This window comes from Hypanus sabinus, chromosome 8 (assembly GCF_030144855.1).
Source record: "Hypanus sabinus isolate sHypSab1 chromosome 8, sHypSab1.hap1, whole genome shotgun sequence".
Taxonomy (NCBI): domain Eukaryota; kingdom Metazoa; phylum Chordata; class Chondrichthyes; order Myliobatiformes; family Dasyatidae; genus Hypanus; species Hypanus sabinus.
The window spans coordinates 151,457,756-151,479,195 of NC_082713.1; the positions used below are offsets into that span (position 1 = coordinate 151,457,756).

The 21,440-nt window shown below is 39.7% G+C and overlaps 1 protein-coding gene across 1 annotated transcript in view; it reads right to left on the minus strand.

Moving 5' to 3' along the window:
- Positions 1-21,440, minus strand: part of dock4 (dedicator of cytokinesis 4) — a 370,374-nt gene that overhangs the window by 203,208 nt on the left and 145,726 nt on the right. Inside the window, exons 9-12 of the mRNA XM_059978246.1 lie at positions 13,243-13,324; positions 11,144-11,204; positions 10,902-11,049; positions 1,961-2,049 (exon numbers count right to left, since the gene is read on the minus strand). Of these exons, the coding sequence (XP_059834229.1) occupies positions 1,961-2,049; positions 10,902-11,049; positions 11,144-11,204; positions 13,243-13,324 (380 nt within the window). The remainder of the gene's footprint in view (positions 1-1,960; positions 2,050-10,901; positions 11,050-11,143; positions 11,205-13,242; positions 13,325-21,440) is intronic.

Here is a 21,440-nt window from a genome sequence, read left to right on the forward strand (position 1 = left end):
CCAGGTGGTCAGATTTCCCCAAATGATATTTCGGGATGAAATGAAAGGCATTCCTTACCGTACTATAACAATGGCCGAGTGTGTTGGAACCCCTTGTGCTCTAGGTGATATGTTGATGATAATATCCAGTGATTTCTTCACATAAGCGTGACTGAAGTCCCCTACAATTATTTGAAAGGTGCAGGGGTAGGCTGTTTCTTGTTTGCTAATTGCTGTACTCAATAACTCGAATGCTTGCTTAACATCGGCCTTTGGCAGTATGTAAATTGTGCTCAGGATCACGGAGCAGAAATCTCTTGGTAAGTAGAATGGTTAGCAATTAATCATTTGATGTTCCAGATTTGGGAAGCAAGAGTGCAACAAGACCACTACATCTGAGCACCACAAAGAGTTTATCATTAAACAAAAGCCTGTAGCGATGTGCTACACACAGCACTGAAATAACAACAAGCAGTTGGTAAGTCGTTTCGAGACTAGTTTATTCAAACTTTGTGGCGCTAGCATTTAATCCCTAGCGCCCGCCCTCTCTGGGCGGAAATGATGTCAGAGGTGCATTACCAAAGTCTCCCCCCATGCTCTGGCTATTTGTGAGCCGGATCGCCTGTGCAGAAAGTGGGTCGCCACAAGCCCCACCTTTTACCCTCTTCGAGTCAGCAGTCCAGTCCATTTGATGCAGTGAGAAGCCCTCGGGTCTTAATGACATATCTGGTGTGTCTTGAGTGAGCAATGTCTCCATGAAACACAGGACACATTGATCCCCCATTTTCCTCCAATACTGCAACCTTGCCCTTAGGTTTTCAGTCTTGCTCTCCAGAGAATGCACATTTGCCAAGCTGATACTGGGTAGAGGAACTTTCACACACCACCGTTTCAGTCTGGCTTGGAGTCTTCCCCATCTCCCTCTCTTCTGGCCGTAATGATGTACCTTCATCTGCTGAAAGGCGCCACACCTGCATCCCTGTGAGTAAAGTCCACCAAGTCCTTCAGAAGATCTTGAAATGACCAATTCCTTAAAGCATTCAAAAGTACGTTGTTCATCAGGAACTTACAAGCTGCAGGTTGCAGTGAGAGCAGTTCAGAAGTATAATTAGAAGTTTCGTAAGATGCATGCAAAACTTCACTGTGTTTCACCAGTGCCACCTTGAAATCAACCTGTTGTAAATCTGGGATGCTTATAATGTGCAGATTTATGGGGTTCACCAATGCATAGTAATTATGAGCTTGAGATTGCCCCAAGTCACTTTGCACAACATGGCAGGGAATTTTCCATCCTGTAAGACTGGAAAAGGTGCCAAACCTTACCTGGGGCCTGGCTCTCCAAACTGATTCTGTGGGGACTGTCAAGACTGTCAGGTTCTGCTTGTGTGAAAACAATGACGTCCTCAGGCTTGGCTCAAATTGAGCTCACTCTAAAGCCAGTGATGCTCAGGACTTTGTTCTTTTAGTCTAGTAATGGTGGGCTAGGGTGTACCTTGGCCAGGATTCGGAATTTGATGGCTGAATCGGCATCAAAAATGTTCCAAATACTCAGGCTCAAGTTTTGACAGATTTAAATCTAATACCTGAGCATACCACCAATAGGAGTCACTTATCCACAGCATCACTACATTTCATGACAGAGAGGTGAAGGTGTGTAATTTACTACTTATAGATACAGATTATGAATAATTACTCCATGCGAAGTTGTTTGATTTAGTTTTGATTGGACAATATATCAGAAGTTATTAATCTATAGGCATTCTCCTGAAAATAAACATGAACATTGACAGTTTCATCTCTGGAGGAAGCACACAGCTGTCACTGCAAAAGTAAACAGAATTGTCTAAATCAGTACTGTATTTCTTATATAATTCTAGCAGCAATGCTCTCAATGTTCAGCAGGTCATGTGAAACAATTCTCACCAACAGAATTGAAAATCCTCCTGTGTATGACACAAAGTGTTAAGCATTTTCCACTTACCAGCATTTGAACTTGTCAGATTGTATCGTGCATTTAGCTTCTTGATAATATTCTCATGTATCTGACACCACTCACTTTCGGTATTACACCTAGAAGCAATACAAGTGCAGGTAGTGAAGAGAAAGTGGAAACTGCATCCATACACAAATAATTTAAAAATATTTGACAAGGATTCACTCAAGTCATCACACTAAGGACAAAAATTTCATCAATTTTGAGGCCTACATGGTGAGACCTCACTGAAGGACAGACAATGTGCTTCAACAAACGTCAGGAGTAACTACTCAAATGTGACAGCAAACCAGAGAATTCTGGGTATTAATTTGTATTTAGTTTTCAATCCATGTACAGTACAGAAGGTATTACATTTAAATTTCAGTGATAAATTCAATTTTGCATGAAACAAGAATTGTACTTCCCAATAGTACATTTTAGTGACATTGGAAATCACTGCTTTTTTTTAATAATACTTTTTATAAGATTTGTATTTTTTTTAAACAAACTCAAGTATTTTTCACACTCACTGGCGGCAAGCAGAAAAGCAGCTAAACTAGCAATCGTCACCTTTCTCATCTTACTTCAGCTGAGTATTAGCTCATTGCCCATGTGATGCAATCATTTTAATTATGCAGCCTATTAACTGATTCATTTTTATCTAAGGAATTTCTTATCTATACAAGTAATGGATTTTCAGAAGTGCCATCTTAATTCTTTTGTCTATACACCTCTTAGCATCATTTCTCAGCTCTTCATTTAGCTTGCTTGGTACTCGTATGTTTGTACTCTAAAATAAACTGAAACCTTAGAAATACAGGCAGTCCCCAGGTTACGTACGAGTTCAGTTCCTGAGTCCGTCTTTAAGTCAGATTTGTACATAAGTCGGAACTAGTACATCCGGTATTATTTAGCGCCAGTTTGTCAAATGTTTGTCTTAGTATATAGTATATATTTTACATTTCTATGCATATAAAACACTTAAATGTATGTATTCCAATAAGTAAACTGCTGCGTTGCTTAGTAATAATTGTAGCTTTCATCGGGGCAAGGCGTTTCACATGCTCCATTATTCTCACTTTATCCGTTATCCTTTAAAATTGTTCCGATTGTTGACTGACTGTAGCCTAACGCCTTCCAATGACTGATGGCATTTCACCTCTTTCCAAACGCTTTATTATTTCCACTTTATTTTCAATCGCGATCGCTCTCCGTCAATGGGACAGAAACACTGCGGGCAGCGGGTCCCGGGTCCCGAGGTCCGCTGGGTCCTAAGGACCACCACATTGAGACAGGCTAAATGGGACAAGTGGGGGCTGTGCTGAGTTTGGGTATTTGATCCTTCACAATATTCCGCACGGGTATTTAAACTGGAGGTGGCAGTGTTTTTTTAACGAGGTCGAGTTGAGAGCTCGACATCAACCCAGCATGGATGGTACGGGAGTCACTGGATGGACGTCAACCAGGCATGGGAGTGGTTTGTCACTGGATCAAACTCGCTGATCACACTGCGCCACCAGCCAACCGGAACGGGGGGGGGGGGGGGGAGGCATGGCTGGGGTCAGGGTGAATCTTATTAAGAAAAATTTAAGCCAAATATAAAGTTAAACATTCAACACAGTGTCAATGGCAATGACTTAAAATGGTGGACAGTGTTGCGATCTGACTTAAAATGGCGGACGGCGTTCTCCTTCTTTGGTTCGTAAATACAAGTTGTCCATAAGTCAGACGTTCGTAACTCAGGGTCTGCCTGTAATTACTTATCATTCCTGACTCCTAAAAGAACCCTAAGGATCACAAATTAAACAGAGATCCAACAATGGGATTCTCCAAGATCATAAAAGGCAAATCACCTAATGGTGGAGCAAGAAAATCAACTGCATCCCTCATATCATTACAGAAATTTAAATATAATTAAGTTCCACTGCCCAGCAGAAGACAGCACTGTTAAAAGAAGCAGTCTCAGTTTAAGATCCAATCTATTATTTTCATGGAAGCAAATTCCTTCCCATCTTCCCCACCAAAATAAACACTTGCAATTTAAGGTATGTAAATGAATCTTACATCTGAGATCCATCCTTTCCCAGGCAGCCAAGAAACAAAGAAACATCAGGGAACTTGTTCAAGAAAACCTCAGATGCCCAACGCACAAAAAAAAAGGAACAAATTGTGCAGATGGCAAAAAGCAAGTGAACAACACATAGAATATCAAACATCAGCCCAGAAGTCCAGTAGTACTCAGTTCAGTGCTGCACCAATAGCTGACGGCAGGCAGCAGAGCCACTCCTCACTGAAACACCCATCCACAATGATCACCCCAAACTGCTCAAAAAACTGCAAAGAGAGTAACCAGAATCTCGGGATGAACATCAAAGTCCTCCAAATTGAGACGACATCCATGAGCCTCGCCAATCAATCCTTGCAATGTGCAACCCAAGACTCCTGCACTTTCCTCCGACAGCGGCTAGTACGAGGGAGGAGGAGGAGCACTCCAATTCAGGTAGACAGCACCGAATACCCGCCTGTCCTCTGCCCTTGTCCTCATCGACTTCCACTGTGCTTGATGGGTTAATCAGAGAGAAGCAATGGTGTCGAACGTGGGTCTGCATGCCATCTGCGGGAATCAAGGCCTCCAGGTTGCGCACTTTGCTCACCAAACTCCTTTGGAGACAGCAAAACACTAGATCGCTCAACTGGCCCAAAAACACATCACCAAAATGTAAATCCTATGATCCAATCACATGTGGCTTAGTTGTAGAGTCATACTTAAAGTAGTAGTAGTAGTATTTTGTGAACCGTCTGCAGGACATCACCATCGGTCGCATTGTTCAGTGGCACCATCTTGAAGATTGTTTTTTTACAACAATTTCATTTGAAATGAGTAATCTGTTTGCATAGCACCACCACTGTTAAATAAGAGTTTGGAAATCCCTAAGCATCCTTGATTTTTTCCAATAAAGTCTACCAATTAAGCAAAGAGAAGTAGGATTTACCAATACACCTTGAAAACCAGAATTTCATTTTTACCCATGAGATCCTGAAAAGAAATTTTAAAACTTTCATTTTTGTGTTTTTAAAAAATGCATTGATCAAGGCAAAGTTTGCATGATACCATGTGCAAAAATTTTAAATGTTTGGCAAGATGAACTTACATCATTACCATTTTAAGTAGAAACAGATTGTAAATTAACATGCTTATGTATGATGTACTGTGGAACTGATTAATCTAAAAGAGATCTGAAGTAGGCTCTAGAGTATTTAAACAGAAGCAGCTACAAATCACAGAATGCTATTTATTGACTGTACAGAAGAAAGAATTAATGCTTCTCTGGACTTTTTAACTACAAATTCTGGTAATGAGAAAGAAGGATGTTGCCTGGATTGGGGAGCATGCCTTATGAGAATAGGTTGAGTGAACTTGGCCTTTTCTCCTTGGAGCGACGGACGATGAGCGGTGACCTGATAGAGGTGTATAAGATGATGAGAGGCATTGATCACGTGGATAGTCAGAGGCTTTTTCCCGGGGCTGAAATGGTTGCCACAAGAGGACACAGGCTTAAGGTGCTGGGGAGTAGGTACAGAGGAGATGTCAGGGGTAAGTTTTTTTTTTACTGAGAGTGGTGAGTGCGTGGAATGGGCTGCCAGCAACAGTGGTGGAGGCTGATATGATAGGGTATTTTAAGAGACTTTTGGCTAGGTACATGGAGCTTAGTAAAATAGAGGGCTATAGGTAAGCCTAGTAACTTCTAAGGTAAGGACATATTCGGCACAACTTTGTCAGCCGAAGAGCCTGTATTGTGCTGTAGGTTTTCTATGTTTCTAAACAGTCTCTGGATGCTAGAAACACATGGTACTGCAGGATTGGCCATTGTTAGAGTTGGGCAGTCTTAGAATGGTCAGGCTTCAGCTCAGCAGGCTTCAGTAAGGGTGCTGGATCATTTAGAATTGTTCAGTTGGTTGTAGAAATCAAGCTTAAGCATTAAGAGCCAAAGGTATAACAAGGGTAGGCAGGACAGTGGTTAAGGCAGTGGAATGCTCCTCCTGGAAGATGGGGGATTGCAGGGTACCAAATGTTACTTAACCCTACAGTGGACCTAAACCTGATGACCACACCTGCAGGAGTGTGCCCACCTTCAGCTCCTGACGGATAAGGTCAAGGAACTGGTGCTGGAGCTAGGTGTACTCAGGATCATCTGGGTGGCTGAAAACCTCAGAGGTGAGACTTGTATTGAGGTGGTCACACCCAGAGTACAAGATTCAGACAGTAGACAGTCGGCCACCAGAAGAAAGAGGAGGAAGCAGGTAGTAGTACAGGATTCCCAGTGGACATTCTCCTCCCGCAAAAAGTCTGACCCTTTAGATACTGCGGGAGGAGATGACCAATCACAGCACAGGAGCAGCAGCCACTGTGGCCAGCTCTGAGACTCAGCAGGGAAGGGTAAATAAGGTGGAATGGTGGTGATAGGAGAATTGACAGTTAGGGGCAACAGACAGGAGATTCTTTGGCATGAAAAGGACACCATTATGGAGTGCAAAATAGATACATCCCAAGGATGGAGAGGTATTCTAAAGGGAGGATGAGGCAACCGTGGCTGACAAGGGAAATTAAAGACAGCATAAAAGGAAAAGTGAGGACATATAATATTGCAAAAAATTGCTGACAAACTATTATTTTGCGACAATCTTCACTGTGGAAGATGCTAGCACTATGCCAAAAATTTGAGAGTGTCAGGGGACAAAAGTGAGTGTAGTTGCTATTACTAAGGAAGAGGTGCTTGCTTGGGAAGCTGAAAGGTCTGAAGGTAGGCAAGTCACCTGGACCAGACGGACTACACCCCAGGGTTCTGAAAGAGGTAGTTGAAGAGATTGCGAAGGCAGTAGTAATGATTTTTCAAGAAACACTAGATTCTGGAACGGTTCTGGAGGTCTGGAAAATTGCAAATTTCATTCCACTGTTTAGGAAGAAATGGAGGCAGGAGAAAGGAAATTATAGGCTAGTTATCCAGACTTTAGTGGTTGGGAAGGTGTGGAATTCATTGTGAAGGATGAGGTTTTGGGTTACTTGCAGGCACATGATAAATTAGCCCAAAGTCAGCGTTGTTTCTTTAAGGGGAAATTGTGGCTGACAAATCCGTTAGCATTGATTTTGAGAATATAAGAGCAAGGACATAATGCTGAAGCTTTATAAGGCATTGGTTAGACCACTACTCGGAGTATCATAGGCAGCTTTGGGCTCCTCATCTTAGAAAAGATGTCCTGTCATTGGAGAGGGTCTGGAAGAGGTTTACGAGAATGATTCTGGAATGAAAGGGTTAACTTATGAAGAGCATTTGATAGCTCTCGGCCTGTACTTGCTGGGGTTTAGAAGAATGATGGGGGGGATCTCATTGAAATCTATAGAATATTTAAAGGCCCACCCAGGTTGAGTGGATTTGGAGAGGATGTTTCCTATAGTCAGTGAACCCATTTAGAACAGAGGTGAGCAGGAATTTCTTTCGCTAGTAGGTGGTGAATCTTTGGAACCTATTGCTATGGATGGCTAGGAGGCCAAACCATTGAGTATATTTGAAACAGAGTGTCAAAGGTTACAGAGAGAAGGTGGGAGAATGAGTTTGAGGGGGATAATATATCAGCCATGATGGAATCGAAGAGCAGACGCAATAGGCCAAATGGCCGAGTTCTGCTCATGCATCCTATAGTTTTATGGTCAATGATCTGGTTCTGCTTTCATTCTTTTAATACTATGGCTTAAATTTGCAGGAAACAATTACCATGAGTGTACTAACAGTATGCATTTTCATTTAAGTGACAGAAGCTTCAGAAAGAAATACAATGGCTGATTTAATTGTGCTATCAGACTTGTATTTCCTGAGATGTTCTCGTCTCTCCTGTAGGAAGCTCAATTTAACCAAAAACCACTTATTCTCACCAACAAGAGAAAAATCGGCACATGCTGGAAATCCGAGCAACACTCACAAAATGCCGGAGGAACACAGCACGCCAGGCAGCAACTACGAAAAAAAGTAGTTTTGGGCTGAAACCCTCCAGTATTTTGTGTGTGTTGCTTTATTTTCAGCAATAGTGACAACCAATTCTCAGGATCTATGACATTATCCTGCCAAAGCTGCGTAAGATTAAAAAAGATCTGGTGAGGCAAGCAGTCTTGGAACATTTTACCCTCGTATGACCTTCATTTGTAATGGGTGGTGGAGAAGGGGAGGGGCAGCCATTGACTGATCAATAAACTCTGGTCCTCAATGCAGCAATCTGGGAAATATCCATAATTTATAATCCTTATGGATACTGACCCACATTTTTTCCTGTTTTACCATCATGATGATAATTTCTAAGATATCCTAAGATAACCTTCTTAATATTGGGAAACTAAATGTATTCTTACTGCCTGTCCATTGGGTATATTTTGCATTTTGTTCATAGCCGGGAGATCATGAAGTAACTCTCAGAAGTAACCGATTTCTTTCTTGTGGAAATACTGTTTGTGTGGCACTGATTTGTACTGCTGTCTCACCCAAGTTTGAAGCTGATCTTGGGTCCTGGCCGAGTGGAGTCTGCGGTTTTGCTCTGACCACTCAACTTTCCTCCTACCTCACCAGCGCACACTGACTGCTACTGTGAACAGGGAGGTAGGTGGCAGGAGAGTATGGTGTTTGTGATGGTACCAGGAGCTAATAGGGATGCCCGAAGAATTCAAGGGTCTAGAATGTGTGGTCCTTGGGAAGGGGAACACTACTTAAATCTCTATGGAGATTGTGAAGCCACGATCAACCATTCTCGTAACACTTCGTAGAATTCTTATAGATCAAAAGGGATTCCTCTTTAACTCTACACAAACTCCCGGATGCACTGCATCAATTTACCCTGCAGGGAGCAAACAGGGACAATGTCAGGCAGCAAGCTATGTGTAAGAGGCAACTATCAGATTGATAGGATTTGTCAGGCATGAGAATCTTATTAATCCAGAAATATAAAAGGTCTTAATTTTAACGAATGCCACAACTGAAAAACCTGGTTTCCATGGCAACAGACATTCCCGACTTTCTATTGTCCTTGTGTTTATCCTTGACAAAAGAGATTTCATACTGAATGCTTTTGACCTTCCTCCCACTTCCCACCCTCTACTCCTACGAGTACTAAATTTGAAAAACAACTTCTTCTCAACTTGAAACTTTCTTTAAAAAAACATTACATTAATATGAAACTTTTAATTGTTACTTCCAACAGATATTATGATTGTGAATCAAATCCCAAAATGCTTACCTTATTAGCCCCGTTTAGGTTTTATAACTGTGCAATGCCTAACATACAACGATTAATCAAACAACAGGCCTTCAACCATCTTCCATCAAGTTACCTGGGTCTTCAATGGTCAGCCACATTGTCCCCACAAACCTGAGTTCCAGAGTTAACCCAGTAATTTTATGGACTTCTTTTGAACTGCAAATTATTTGAATGGGTTTCAAGGGAGTGATTTCAGAAGCTACACCTTCTTTACCTCACAGGCTGACAGTTGTTCTCAGTTTGGCTTTGTATTGAGTGCTTGATCCTTGCTGAAGACATCTGGCTGTACCAAGGGCCAAATCCCTGATTCCTTACTGACCACCTCAAAACCGCAGGATCAACTTCCCAGTGAATTCATCATACAAAATGTAAATTAATGGTGCATACCCCTAATCTACCTTTGCAGCATGTTATAATTTATTTACTATTTCCAGCATCCTTTGTTTGTTCCACTTAATAAATATTTGAAGTTGATCTCACCTTCACTGAACTTCTCCCACAGCCTATGGACTCGCTTTCAAGAACTCTTCATTTCATGTTCTCAGTATTTATTGCTCATTTATTTATTATTATTATTCCTTTTTCTTTTTATATTTGCACAGTTTGTTGCCTTTTGCACATTGATTGTTGTCTGTCCTAATAGGAGTGGTCTTTCGTTGATTCTATTGTGCTTCTTGTATTTATTGTGAATGGACACAAGAAAGTGAATCTCAGGGCTGGAAATGGTGACATATACATATTGTCATTTGGCCTTCGTGCAGGGCGTGTCAGAGTTCTCCAGCTATGAGACTTTTAAAAACTGTACCACAACCTTTGTAGCGACAAGACTAATCCAAGCATCAAAACAAATCAATTGCTGCTAGCAAGCAACCACCACAGGGTTGTTATACTTGCATGACACACCCTCAGCTCCAATGAAATGATTGTGCCAAATAGTCAAACCCATTATTGGTGATATTAAGCGATCAGCAAAAATATGGCCCCCTCCATCCCAAACCACAAACTGCCACAAAATAAGCAAAATATGTGACTTATTCCCTCTGCCTTTACCATGCCTCCCCACTCATGTGACTAGCGTAATAAACCCTACAGCATGGAATAGAGAGAGAGAACAGATACAAGGCTGCTACTGCCTTGACATTAATGACCTATAAAATGAAAAGTGGGTCCAGAGACGCAGTCACCATTAGCAGCTCACTACAACTCAGAAGACAGGTTTGCTCAACTTTCTGCGTTGAAAGAAGGGCTGGGTGAACAGCAGCACAATCTGGCCCATGCGCCATGGTATCGGCTGTGAAATGTCTCATATAACAGCCAGAAGTGTGGTCTGTTTGCAAGGGTTAGCCAATACGTGCTATTTCTCTGCACTTTGTTTGCTTATTTTACAACAGGAAGATGACTTTCAGACCACAATTATCAAAGCTTTGCACTTGGATGATAAATGATGCAGGAAATTTCTCATCAAAAACCAACCAGTCACTTCTACTCAGCTTAAATCTCCCCCTGATGTCATCAGCAGCACAGCACAACAAAGTCCCTGCATGTCACTAAGATGAATCCAACTATAACTTAAGCAGCCCTTAGAGTAAAGCATCTCACCACTTGAACATCATTTTCAAGCAAAAAAATACTGAAAATGTTACTGTACATGTAGACTTTAAGCATGTGGTCCTCTTTAGAATCTCTGTTCTCCCTCTCAGTTTGGAGCAAATCTGCAATGCTCAGGACTGCACAGCCAAATGGCCGCCGATATTGTGCATTGGAAGCATTTTTCTTTTCTCCCGCCGCCATTCGACCTGAAGGAGTTAAATATATTTCCATTTTTAAAAAAATACCAAAAGAAATACACTTGGATTGTCAAAATACCTGGATAAGAAAAGTAAGTATTACCCAGTCTTATAATGTGAACAGTAATGTATATATCCTTTCTGAGATCACTGCTCCCCAAATCCTGAAAAGAGACATGAAAGCAGAACAGATTTGAAATATTTTAAATGGTTAGACATTTGTCATTGCAGCTTCATATACAGAAGAAAAAACACTAAAATTTTACCTACCCAAGACCTGCATGACATATACTTTCAGGAAATGGAAAATTGTAAATTCATAAATATTCTCAGTAAATTAATTCAAATCTTTCACATATTTGTTCTCATGCCAGGTCTCTATTAAAGTTTCCATGACAAAGAAACTGCAGATGCTGGAAAACTAAAAATAGAAAATTCTGAAGAAAATTCAGTGCGTCATATAGCATCTGTGGAAAGAGGAACAATGTGGTATTTTGGGTCACAAACACTCATCTGCTATGACGAAGAGTCCTGGACCCGAAACATCAACCATTTCTCTTGGCACATGTACTTTCTGACCTGTTGACTGTTTCGTGTATTTTCTGTTTTTAAGGTTCTCATGACCCTTCCCAATTCCTAGAAGGTAACATTAGGTGAGGTTGTATACCCAAACAGCTTCTTAGGCTTCAAAGGATATTCTATCAGTGAATTGTTACAACTCAAAGATGAAATTAGAACTTGTACTGCAGGGCCCACGCTTCATTTCTCATTTACATTCTCTGCTGACTGGAGGAGCCGGAAGTAAGCTGAGTGTAGAGGTGGAGGTGGTTGTGGGGTGTGAAACTGAGTAAGGACAGCTATAGGAGCAGAGTGTGGATGGAGGACATAACCATAAGTTTGGTAGATCCCTAGGTTTACCTCTTTGGGTAGTTGATTCAGTCAAGCCATCTGTCCACGCTTGCCGCTGGCACTGCCCAGATGATGCCTCATTAATTTTCGTACTGATGACAGTAAACATCTGAGACCATCCCATCCAAGAGGACATAACACGAAGAACTTCAGAACATTAAGTGATGGAGAAACACAAAGGGATAGAGCAATGGGTAGCCTTTGATCTTTTGGACCTGCATGAAGGACTTGGTCCTCTAAAGACCTGTATTCTTCTGGCATCAAGTTAAATGTGAGAGAGTGAGTAGTAGAGGATGAGAAAAGACATCATTTAACTCTACTTCATGAGAAGTAATCGGCAGCATTCTTGAAGCTTGGCTAATTATCAAAGTGGAGGAGGAATTGTCACATTTGAGGAGAAATTTCTTCATAGTGTTTTATTAAATTTCTCTGCTCCAAAGAATTGGCATCACAGGGCAAAAGGAGAAAAGCTGCATGGATGCAGAGTCTCAAAATCACAAGAAACCGAGACGGATTTTGTCACTGGTATCTTATTACTTGTTACTATATGCATTAAAATAACTAAAATGATAACAAATCCTTTATCACTGCATATTTTAAATATGAATCACACAATGGAAAATGATATTAAAACTCTAAATATTTCAGTTATACTATAGACCTCAAGGTATAGGAGCAGAATTGGGCCATTCAGCCCATCAATTCTTAACCACTCTTTGCTCATGGCTGATCTTTCCTCTCAACCCCATTCTTCTGCCTTCTTCCAATTACTATATTATTATTGCACAGCACAGAAATAAAAAGCCATGCATTTATCTTATTTCCTCTTCATAAGCGTACTTAAATTAGAATCATGACATCATATTAACAAATTATTCCAGAAAACAAATAAAATGGTTTATATTATTAATATTATGTATAAAAATTAAGTGGTTCCTGCTTCACATCAAGTACTTTCCATTCTCCTATAATGACCAATAACACCATTGCAAAATAGCTTTACAAAGGGTAGTAACCCACAATGTTATTGCTAAAATGACCAATCACATGGATTTATTCATTCTGAAAACACAACATTGTGAACAGCATGGGTCATAATACAAATTCTGCACTCAAATACAAACTTAATAATAAATATAAGAATTTTGAGAACTGAAGAAAATGGGAGTGTGTCTGCAATATGTCTAATACTTTATTGACAGCAATCATGTTAAATCAATAAACCAGGAATGCTGAAGACAAACATTTTGCTAACTTGTTTCTAATTAATTACACAATTCTGGTTGTACTTACAATGAAAAGTGTGCACTGTCTTTCCATTCTCTCTGGAAATTTTGGCAAACCATTTTTATTCAACTTTACAAAGAATCTTTCACTGCAAGGAAAAAAAGATAACATTAGCATCCGCAGATAGCACTGAGGATTTTTCAGCTTTTGACACTTCACAACTTTTATGTAACATAACTGGCATCATTCCACTATCCAGCCAATTAGAAGAAAAAGGTCCTCCCACCAACTTTTGACTGATAAACCACCGCTAAATCAGAAAAGACTAAACAAATGTTTTGCTATAATTGTTCTTTCAAAGATATTAAGAAGGTTAAAATCCTTAAAATAATCCATTCAACTGTTAAACAATTTGGCATAGATCCAGTAACATACGGTGATCAATTGGTCCAAGAATGTTGGTGAACATTCAATCACATGAATTTAGAAAACCAGGACAATGTCATTCACCTCACTGGGGCCTTGATATATTTTTATTGAATTATTCAATTAGACCACTGAATTTCCAAGCCACAGAAAAGATTTTCCCTTCAAGTATATATCTAATTTATATAAAAGTTTTAATTCCATCGTCCTCAGACAATACATTCCAGAACACAACAATGAGCAAATAGATCATCGCACATTTCACTCTACTACTTTTGTCAGTCACCCTTCTACATTTTTACCTTTCTGTATTTACCCTTCTACATTTTTTTTACTCTTAATGTGTACATGTCTGTCAGTGCATGCAATTGTATATTTCGGTGTGAACGGGTAGGTGTACGTGGATCCAGTTTTAAGCACATGCCTGTGTACGTGTCTCAAAGCAACCTTAAGTGCCTCTGTCAAATCCTCTCGACTTTATCCTCACTCTTCTAGAGGACAATAAACCAAGCTTCTCCTGTCCATTTACAGATTAATTCTCTAATCTTTCAGGCCCGAATAGTAAAACTCCAAACAACAGCTTTCTTTATATTTAAAAACTTGCTTTCTATTGTCCTGAATAAAAAGTTTTGTTTTACACAGTGCTTAAGAGTTCTTCAAGTATGACAGAACCAAAGAACGCAAATTGTTCTAATGCTACCTTTATTCTCATGCTGTTTTCTCAAAATGTTTTCGACTACGAACACATTCAAATGCATAAGGTCCATTTGTTGACATTAATTAATGTGAGAAGACATGCGTCCACTTTATAATATTGATTAGTTTCTTAAGGAATATTATGTTGCTTTACTTAAACTTCTTCCAACAGGGATTTGCAAATTTGGATTCCTTTTAAAAAAACATTTTTGGAGCCACGTTAACAGTTTTCTTAAAAAATAAATACTGATAAAACAGAAACAATTTGAGGACTTAAGTTTAAAAAAGGGAGTTGTAACATGAAAATAGAAAATAACAGATTCAAAAATCCTGAACTGACAGCCAAAAAGAGAAAAGATGATTTCATAAAGCGACTCTTAATAAAGTTAAATCTTTTTGGATGGCAAATCCTTACAAAGTCTTTGTTAAATCCTTGGTTTACAGTTGAAATACTGATTTATGAGATAGCAATAAATCAATTTATTTGCTAATTTAATTTGTTTTGATGTTAATTTGTAATACTAATGTAAAGAGTAAAGCTACAGAGCAGTGGGGAGCACACCAAAGATGAAAAACTCTTAATTACCACTTAGCGGCATGTTGAAAAACAGAACGTTATAAATAGGTCTCATACTCATCATTTTGCATTGAGAATTGCTTTGCTGGACTCAAAGGAGTGGAATAAATGCAAAAAAAATGGAAGAAATAAATGAAGTGTTAACATAAAAAAAAGTAACACAATAGATAATGCAAACAAATGCACAACACACAGTGGTGTGTCTTTTTTTTACATGCAATGCAACTGGACTGCAGATTTGCAGCCTTCACAAACATGTTTTGACAGAAAAGTTGTTTGAACTGTTCTGACCTTCCAACGAAGTCACTGCCCTACCACACCTTTGCATATAATAATAACATTGTTCACAAGTTACATCATCTCATATACATTTCCCGTAATATGCAGTACTTATAAAAAGTATTCAGCCCCCCTTGGAAGTTTTCATGTCTAATTGTTTTACAACATTGAATCACAGAAGAATTAATTTGGCTTTTTTGACACTGATCAACAGAAAAAAATACCTTTCATGTCAAAACAAAAATAGATCTATACAAAGTGATCTAAATTATAAATATAAAGCACAAAATAATTGATTGCTTAAGTGTTTGCCCCCTTTAATATGACACACCAAATCATCACTGGTGCAGCCAATTGGTTTTTGAAGGTACTTAATTAGTTAAATTGAGGTCTGTTTTTGAAGACCTGTGTGCAGTCATGGTGTTTCAACTGATTGCAATAAAAATACACCTATCTGGAAGATCTAACTGCAAGTGAGTCAGTATCCTGGCAAAAACAACACCATGAAGATAAAAGAACACTCCAAGCAACTCCACGTAAAGGTTATTGAAAAGTACAAGTCAGTCAGGAGATGGATACAAGAAAATTTCCAGGTCACCGGATGTCACTTGGAGTAGTTAAGTCAATCAACAAGTGGAAAGAATATGGCACAGCTGTAAATCTGACTAGACCAGGCCATCCTCAAAAACTAAGAAGGGAACGGGTGAAAGAGGCCACCCAGAGACCTATGACAGCAACTTGGAGTTATAAGGTTCAGTGGCTGAGATGGGAGAGACTGCGCATACAACAACTGTTGCTTGGGCACTTCGGCAGTTGCAGCTTTATTAGAGAGTGGCAACGAGAAAGGCACTGTTGAGAAAAATTCACAAGAAATCTTGGCTGAAGTTTGCCAGAAGGCATGTGGGAGACTCTGAAGTCAGCTGGAAGAATGTTCTATAGTCTGATGAAACCAAAATTGAGCTTTTTGGCCATCAGACCAACTACAATTTTTGGCATAAGCCAAACACCAGACATCATCAAAAACACACCATCCCTACCATGAAGCATGGTGGTGGCTGCATCATGCCGTGGGGATGCTTCACTGCAGCTGGCCCTGGAAGGCTTGTGAAAGAAGAGGTTTAAATGAATGCAGCAAAATACAGAGAAATCATACAACCATATAACAATTACAGCACAGAAACAGGCCATCTTGACCCTTTTTGTCCATGCCGAACACTACTCTCACCTAGTCCCACCTACCCGCACTCAGCCCATAACCCTCCGTTCCTTTCCTGTCCATATACCTATCCAATTTTACTTTAAATGACAATACTGAACCTGCCTCTACCACTTCTACTGGAAGCTCGTTCCACACATCTACCACTCTCTGAGTAAAGAAATTCCCCCTTGTGTTACTCCTAAACTTTTGCCCCCTAACTCTCAACTCACGTCCTCCTGTTTGAATCTCCCCTACTGTCAATGGAAAAAGCCTATCCACGTCAACTCTATCTATCCCCACCATAATTTTAAATACCTCTATCAAGTCCCCCCTCAATCTTCTACGCTCCAAAGAATAAAGACCTAACTTGTTCAACCTTTCCTTGTAACTTAGGTCCTGAAACCCAGGTAACATTCTAGTAAATCTCCTCTGTACTCTCTCTATTTTGTTGACATCTTTCCTATAATTCGGTTACCAGAACTGCACACAATACTCCAAATGCAGCCTTACCAATGCCTTGTACAATTTTAACATTACATCCCAACCCCTATACTCAATGCTCTGATTTATAAAGACCAGCATACCAAAAGCTTTCTTCACCACCCTATCCACATGAGATTCCACCTTCAGGGAACTATGCATCATTATTCCTAGATCACTCTGTTCTACTGCATTCTTCAATGCCCTACCATTTTCCATGTATGTCCTATTTGGATTATTCCTACCAAAATGTAGCACCTCACACTTATCAGCATTAAACTACCTCTGCCATTGTTCAGCCCACTCTTCTAACTGGCCTAAATCTCTCTGCAAACTTTGAAAACCTACTTCATTATCCACAACGCGACCTACCTTAGTATCACCTGCATAGTTACTAATCCAATTTACCACCCCATCATCCAGATCATTAATGTATATGACAAACAACATTGGACCCAGTACAGATCCCTGAGGCACACCACTAGTCACCGGCCTCCAACCTGACAAACAGTTACCAACCTCTACTCTCTGGCATCTTCCATCCAGCCACTGTTGAATCCATTTTACTACTTCAATATTAATTCCTAACGATTGAACCTTCCTAACTAACCTTCCGTGCGGAACCTTGTCAAAGGCCTTACTGAAGTCCATATAGACAACATCCACTGCTTTACCCTCGTCAACTTTCCTCGTAACCTGTTCAAAAAATTCAATAAGATTTGTCAAGCATGACTTTCCATGCGCAAATCCATGTTGACTGTTCCTAATCAGACCCTGTCTATCCAGATAATTATATATACTATCTCGAAGAATACTTTCCATTAATTTACCCACCATTGGCGTCAAACTGACAGGCCTATAATTGCTAGGTTTACTCTTAGAACCCTTTTTAAACAATGGAACCACATGAGCAATACGCCAATCCTCCGGCACCATCCCCATTTCTAATGAAAATCCTGGAGGAAAACCTGATGTGACTTGGAAAAGATTTGTTTTCCAGCAAGACAATGACCAAAGCTGTAAAGGAATAGCTTAAGAACAACAAAGTTAAGGTCCTGAATTGGCAAGTCAGAGTCCAGACCTCAATCTAATGAGGACTTCTGGCTGGATGTGAAAAGGACTGTTCACACACGATCCCCATGCAATTTGACAGAGCTTGAGCAGTTTTGTAAAGAAGAATGGGGAAGAATTGCGATGTTCAGATGTGCAAAACTGGTAGACACCTATCCATTTAGGCTCAAGGCTGTAGTTGCTGCCAAAGGTGCATCTACGAAACACTGACTTGAGGGGGATGAGTAATTGTGCAATCGTGTTTTATACTTGTAATTAATTTAGATCAATTTGTCAGAATCAGGTTTATTATGACTGGCATGTGACTCGAAATTTGTTAACTTAGCAGCAGTATTTCAAAGCAATACATAATCTGGCAGAGAAAATAATAATAATAAAAATATGTATATTGAATGGATTAAAAAACATGCAAAACAGAAAAACTGTATATTAAAAATGTGGGCAGTTGATGAATCATCCCTCTTGTGCTTGTTGATCTCATCACTTGATATTCAGTGTCACGTAACCCTGCCACTTTAATCTGGCCCACGCCTTCATTAACCAAGTCCAACACTTGCCTTTAATGGATCTGGCTCCTCGTTGCACAAGTCATCGGGTTTGTGGGGGTGTGCTAAGGTCAATCAGGGTCTGCCTAGGGTTAGTGGGGGTGTGTTCCCCCTTGGACCATAGGATTAGGTCTGAGGGATCTGTAGAGATCCATTTTCACTTTCACATGCAAGCATCTTTTTTCTGTTGATCAGTGTCAAAGCCAAATTAAGTCCACTGATCAATGTTGTAAAACAAAAAAAACATGAAAACTTACGGGGGGGGGGGGGGGGAATACTTTTTATAGGCACTGTAGCTTCCTCAGAGGCATCTTTGAATACCAGATTTGTAAATGCTGTAGGAACAAGGGTAAATTTTCATAAGTTTTGTTGCAATTTTAGATTGCTTTAATTAAAGAAAACACGGATATTCTCTGCATTTGTTTCTTTCAATTGACTTTAATGCATCAGTATTGGACTCAAAGTTTGACAATCATCTCACATTGCAGATTACTTTTTACCTTTGTATGATTAATGTTAAGTTACTGACAGTTGAATAAGCTGAGACTTTGATTTTCATACTTAGGGAAACATAACTGCAATGCTCAATGCTGAGTGTTTATATGGACTAATATCCCCCTCACATTTACGCATACTCTGACTCAGAATGGTCCACAGAACTAGCTACACTCAGAAAGCCGGAATAAAAGCACGTTACTGCAAAAGAGACAATAAATCACTGAAGGAAAAAAAAAGTGCACAGTATATGGAATTTATTTTGCACCAAACAAAAAAACTTGTAAATTAAATTATTGTAATTTATAGGTTTTACTACTAGCTATTGTAATGCACTGCTGCCAAATTCCAATGAAGACATCTGCCGGTGAAATTAAACCCAATTCAAAACCACTGCCGTTCTGGAGGTGCTCTTAGGCAAAGTTCCAGAAGTAAGATTGAACAGTGACAGAACAGCAATATATTTTTCAGAGCCATGAACACTACCCCATTACTCCTTTCTGTTGCATTATTTGTTTCTTAATTAATAATGTCTTTGTGTCCTTGCACTGTTCTGCTGCTACAAAACAACAATCAAGTCTGACAATAAATCCGATTCTGATTCTGAAGTCAAAATGTTGTGTGGCTTGAGGGCAGCTTCCAGGTGGTGTTATGCTTATGCTTTCGCTGCCCTGACCACCTACAGTTGGTAGAGGATGTGAGTTTGGAAGTTGATGTCTGAAGTGTCTTAGTGAGCTGTTCCAGAATATCCTAAAGACAGTACAATCTGCCAGTACTGCCTGATTTCTGTTTTCTTGCTTATTTAAATCTTTGTAGGTCACTTAGATAAAATTAGACTTCTTCGAATAATTTATTTTAATTTAACATTATAAATGTACCACAACCTTCACTTTGAAACAAGTTGGAGCATCATTATATTTACATTGACAGTGTTTCAAGTCACAACATTTTTATAAATTCTAGTAACAAAGTCAGAGTGGAAGTCTCATTAGTAATAAACTGCTGGCCCGCTGAATGCCGATGTCATCTCATCAAAACATTTTACTTTGCACTATCAGACTTAATGCAAAGGGCATTTTCCAGATTGCAAAAGAAAGATATTCCTGCTCAGAGCAAGTTGGCCAACAACAACCTGGAAAAGGCTATTGGTTTCATTCACAATAATGGCTCGACAGGATACAGATCTTCTCTGTAAACCAACATTATGGTCACATTTGTCAACTCAGCATGGCCCCATGCATAAGCAGAAAGCAGTTCAAGCATGACAAGTATTCACATTTAAATCGGACCACTGAATGTTACATTTGAATCATATTTGCTTGAGAAATCAGAATCAATATTCTCCCCATAATCAGTATTTTGCCCGAATTTGCAAAAACAAATAAAATTTCCTGCTTTAACCAAAAATTTTTTTTTAAAACTAGGTATCTGAAATAAAAACATAAAATGCTGGAAAGTTCAGTGGTCTAACAGCAGCTGAGGGAAGCGACTGAAGAAGTTCTGATTAAGGGTCCCAGGCCCAAAATGTTTTAGCTGTTTCTCAAAGTCACATACACAAATAATGTGTACACAGGTTCAAGGAGAAACATATTTACAGCAGACACACAGGATCATATAAGCATCATTCACTAGGTAGATTTAAAAACCACACACTTTTTGCAACAAAGAACACAATTAGAACAAAATAAGTCCACTGCAGAGCAAAGTGGTCAAAGTGTTCTGAACTGCAGTGATTAAGGTTTTGACAAGCAGGATGGACAGAGAAGAAACAATGGATCTCATTTACTTAGGTTTTCAGAAAGCATTTGATAAGGTGCCTCACATGAGGGTGCTTAAGAAGATAGACTCCTATGGTGTTACAGGAAATATACTGGCATGTTTAGCGCAATGGCTGTCAGGCAGGAGGCAGTGAGTGGGAATAAGGGGGGCCTTTTCTGGGTTGGCTGCCAGTGACTAGTGGTGTTCCACAGGGGTTCAAGTATTGGGACTGCTACTTTTCACATTGTTTGTCAATTATGTAGATAGTGGAATTGATGGCTTAGTGGCAAAGTCTGGAGATGATATGAAGATAGGTGGATGGGTAGGTAGTGCTGACAAAAGTGTTTTACTGTAATCCATCATATCCAGATGCTAACATTTTTTAACCATTTTCAGAGATACAAATCACAGTTTATTGCTCCACTCTCCATTCTCACCTTTCCTCGTCACAAGTGTTCGCTGATAATGACCTCACTACTTCCCATGGAGACACAAAATTCTGCAGATGCTGGAATCCAGAGTTAAAACAAGCTGTTGGAGGAACACAGCAGGTACAGCAGCATCTGTGGAAGCAAAGGAATTGTTGCTACATCAGGATTGAGATGCAGGGTCTCAACCCAAGATGTCAACATTTCCTTTCCTTCCCACACCACAGACACCGAGTTCCACCAGCAGTTTGTTTTTTGCTCAGATGAAAGATCACCTAGGTATCAAATTGCGACATGAAATAGTCATTCCC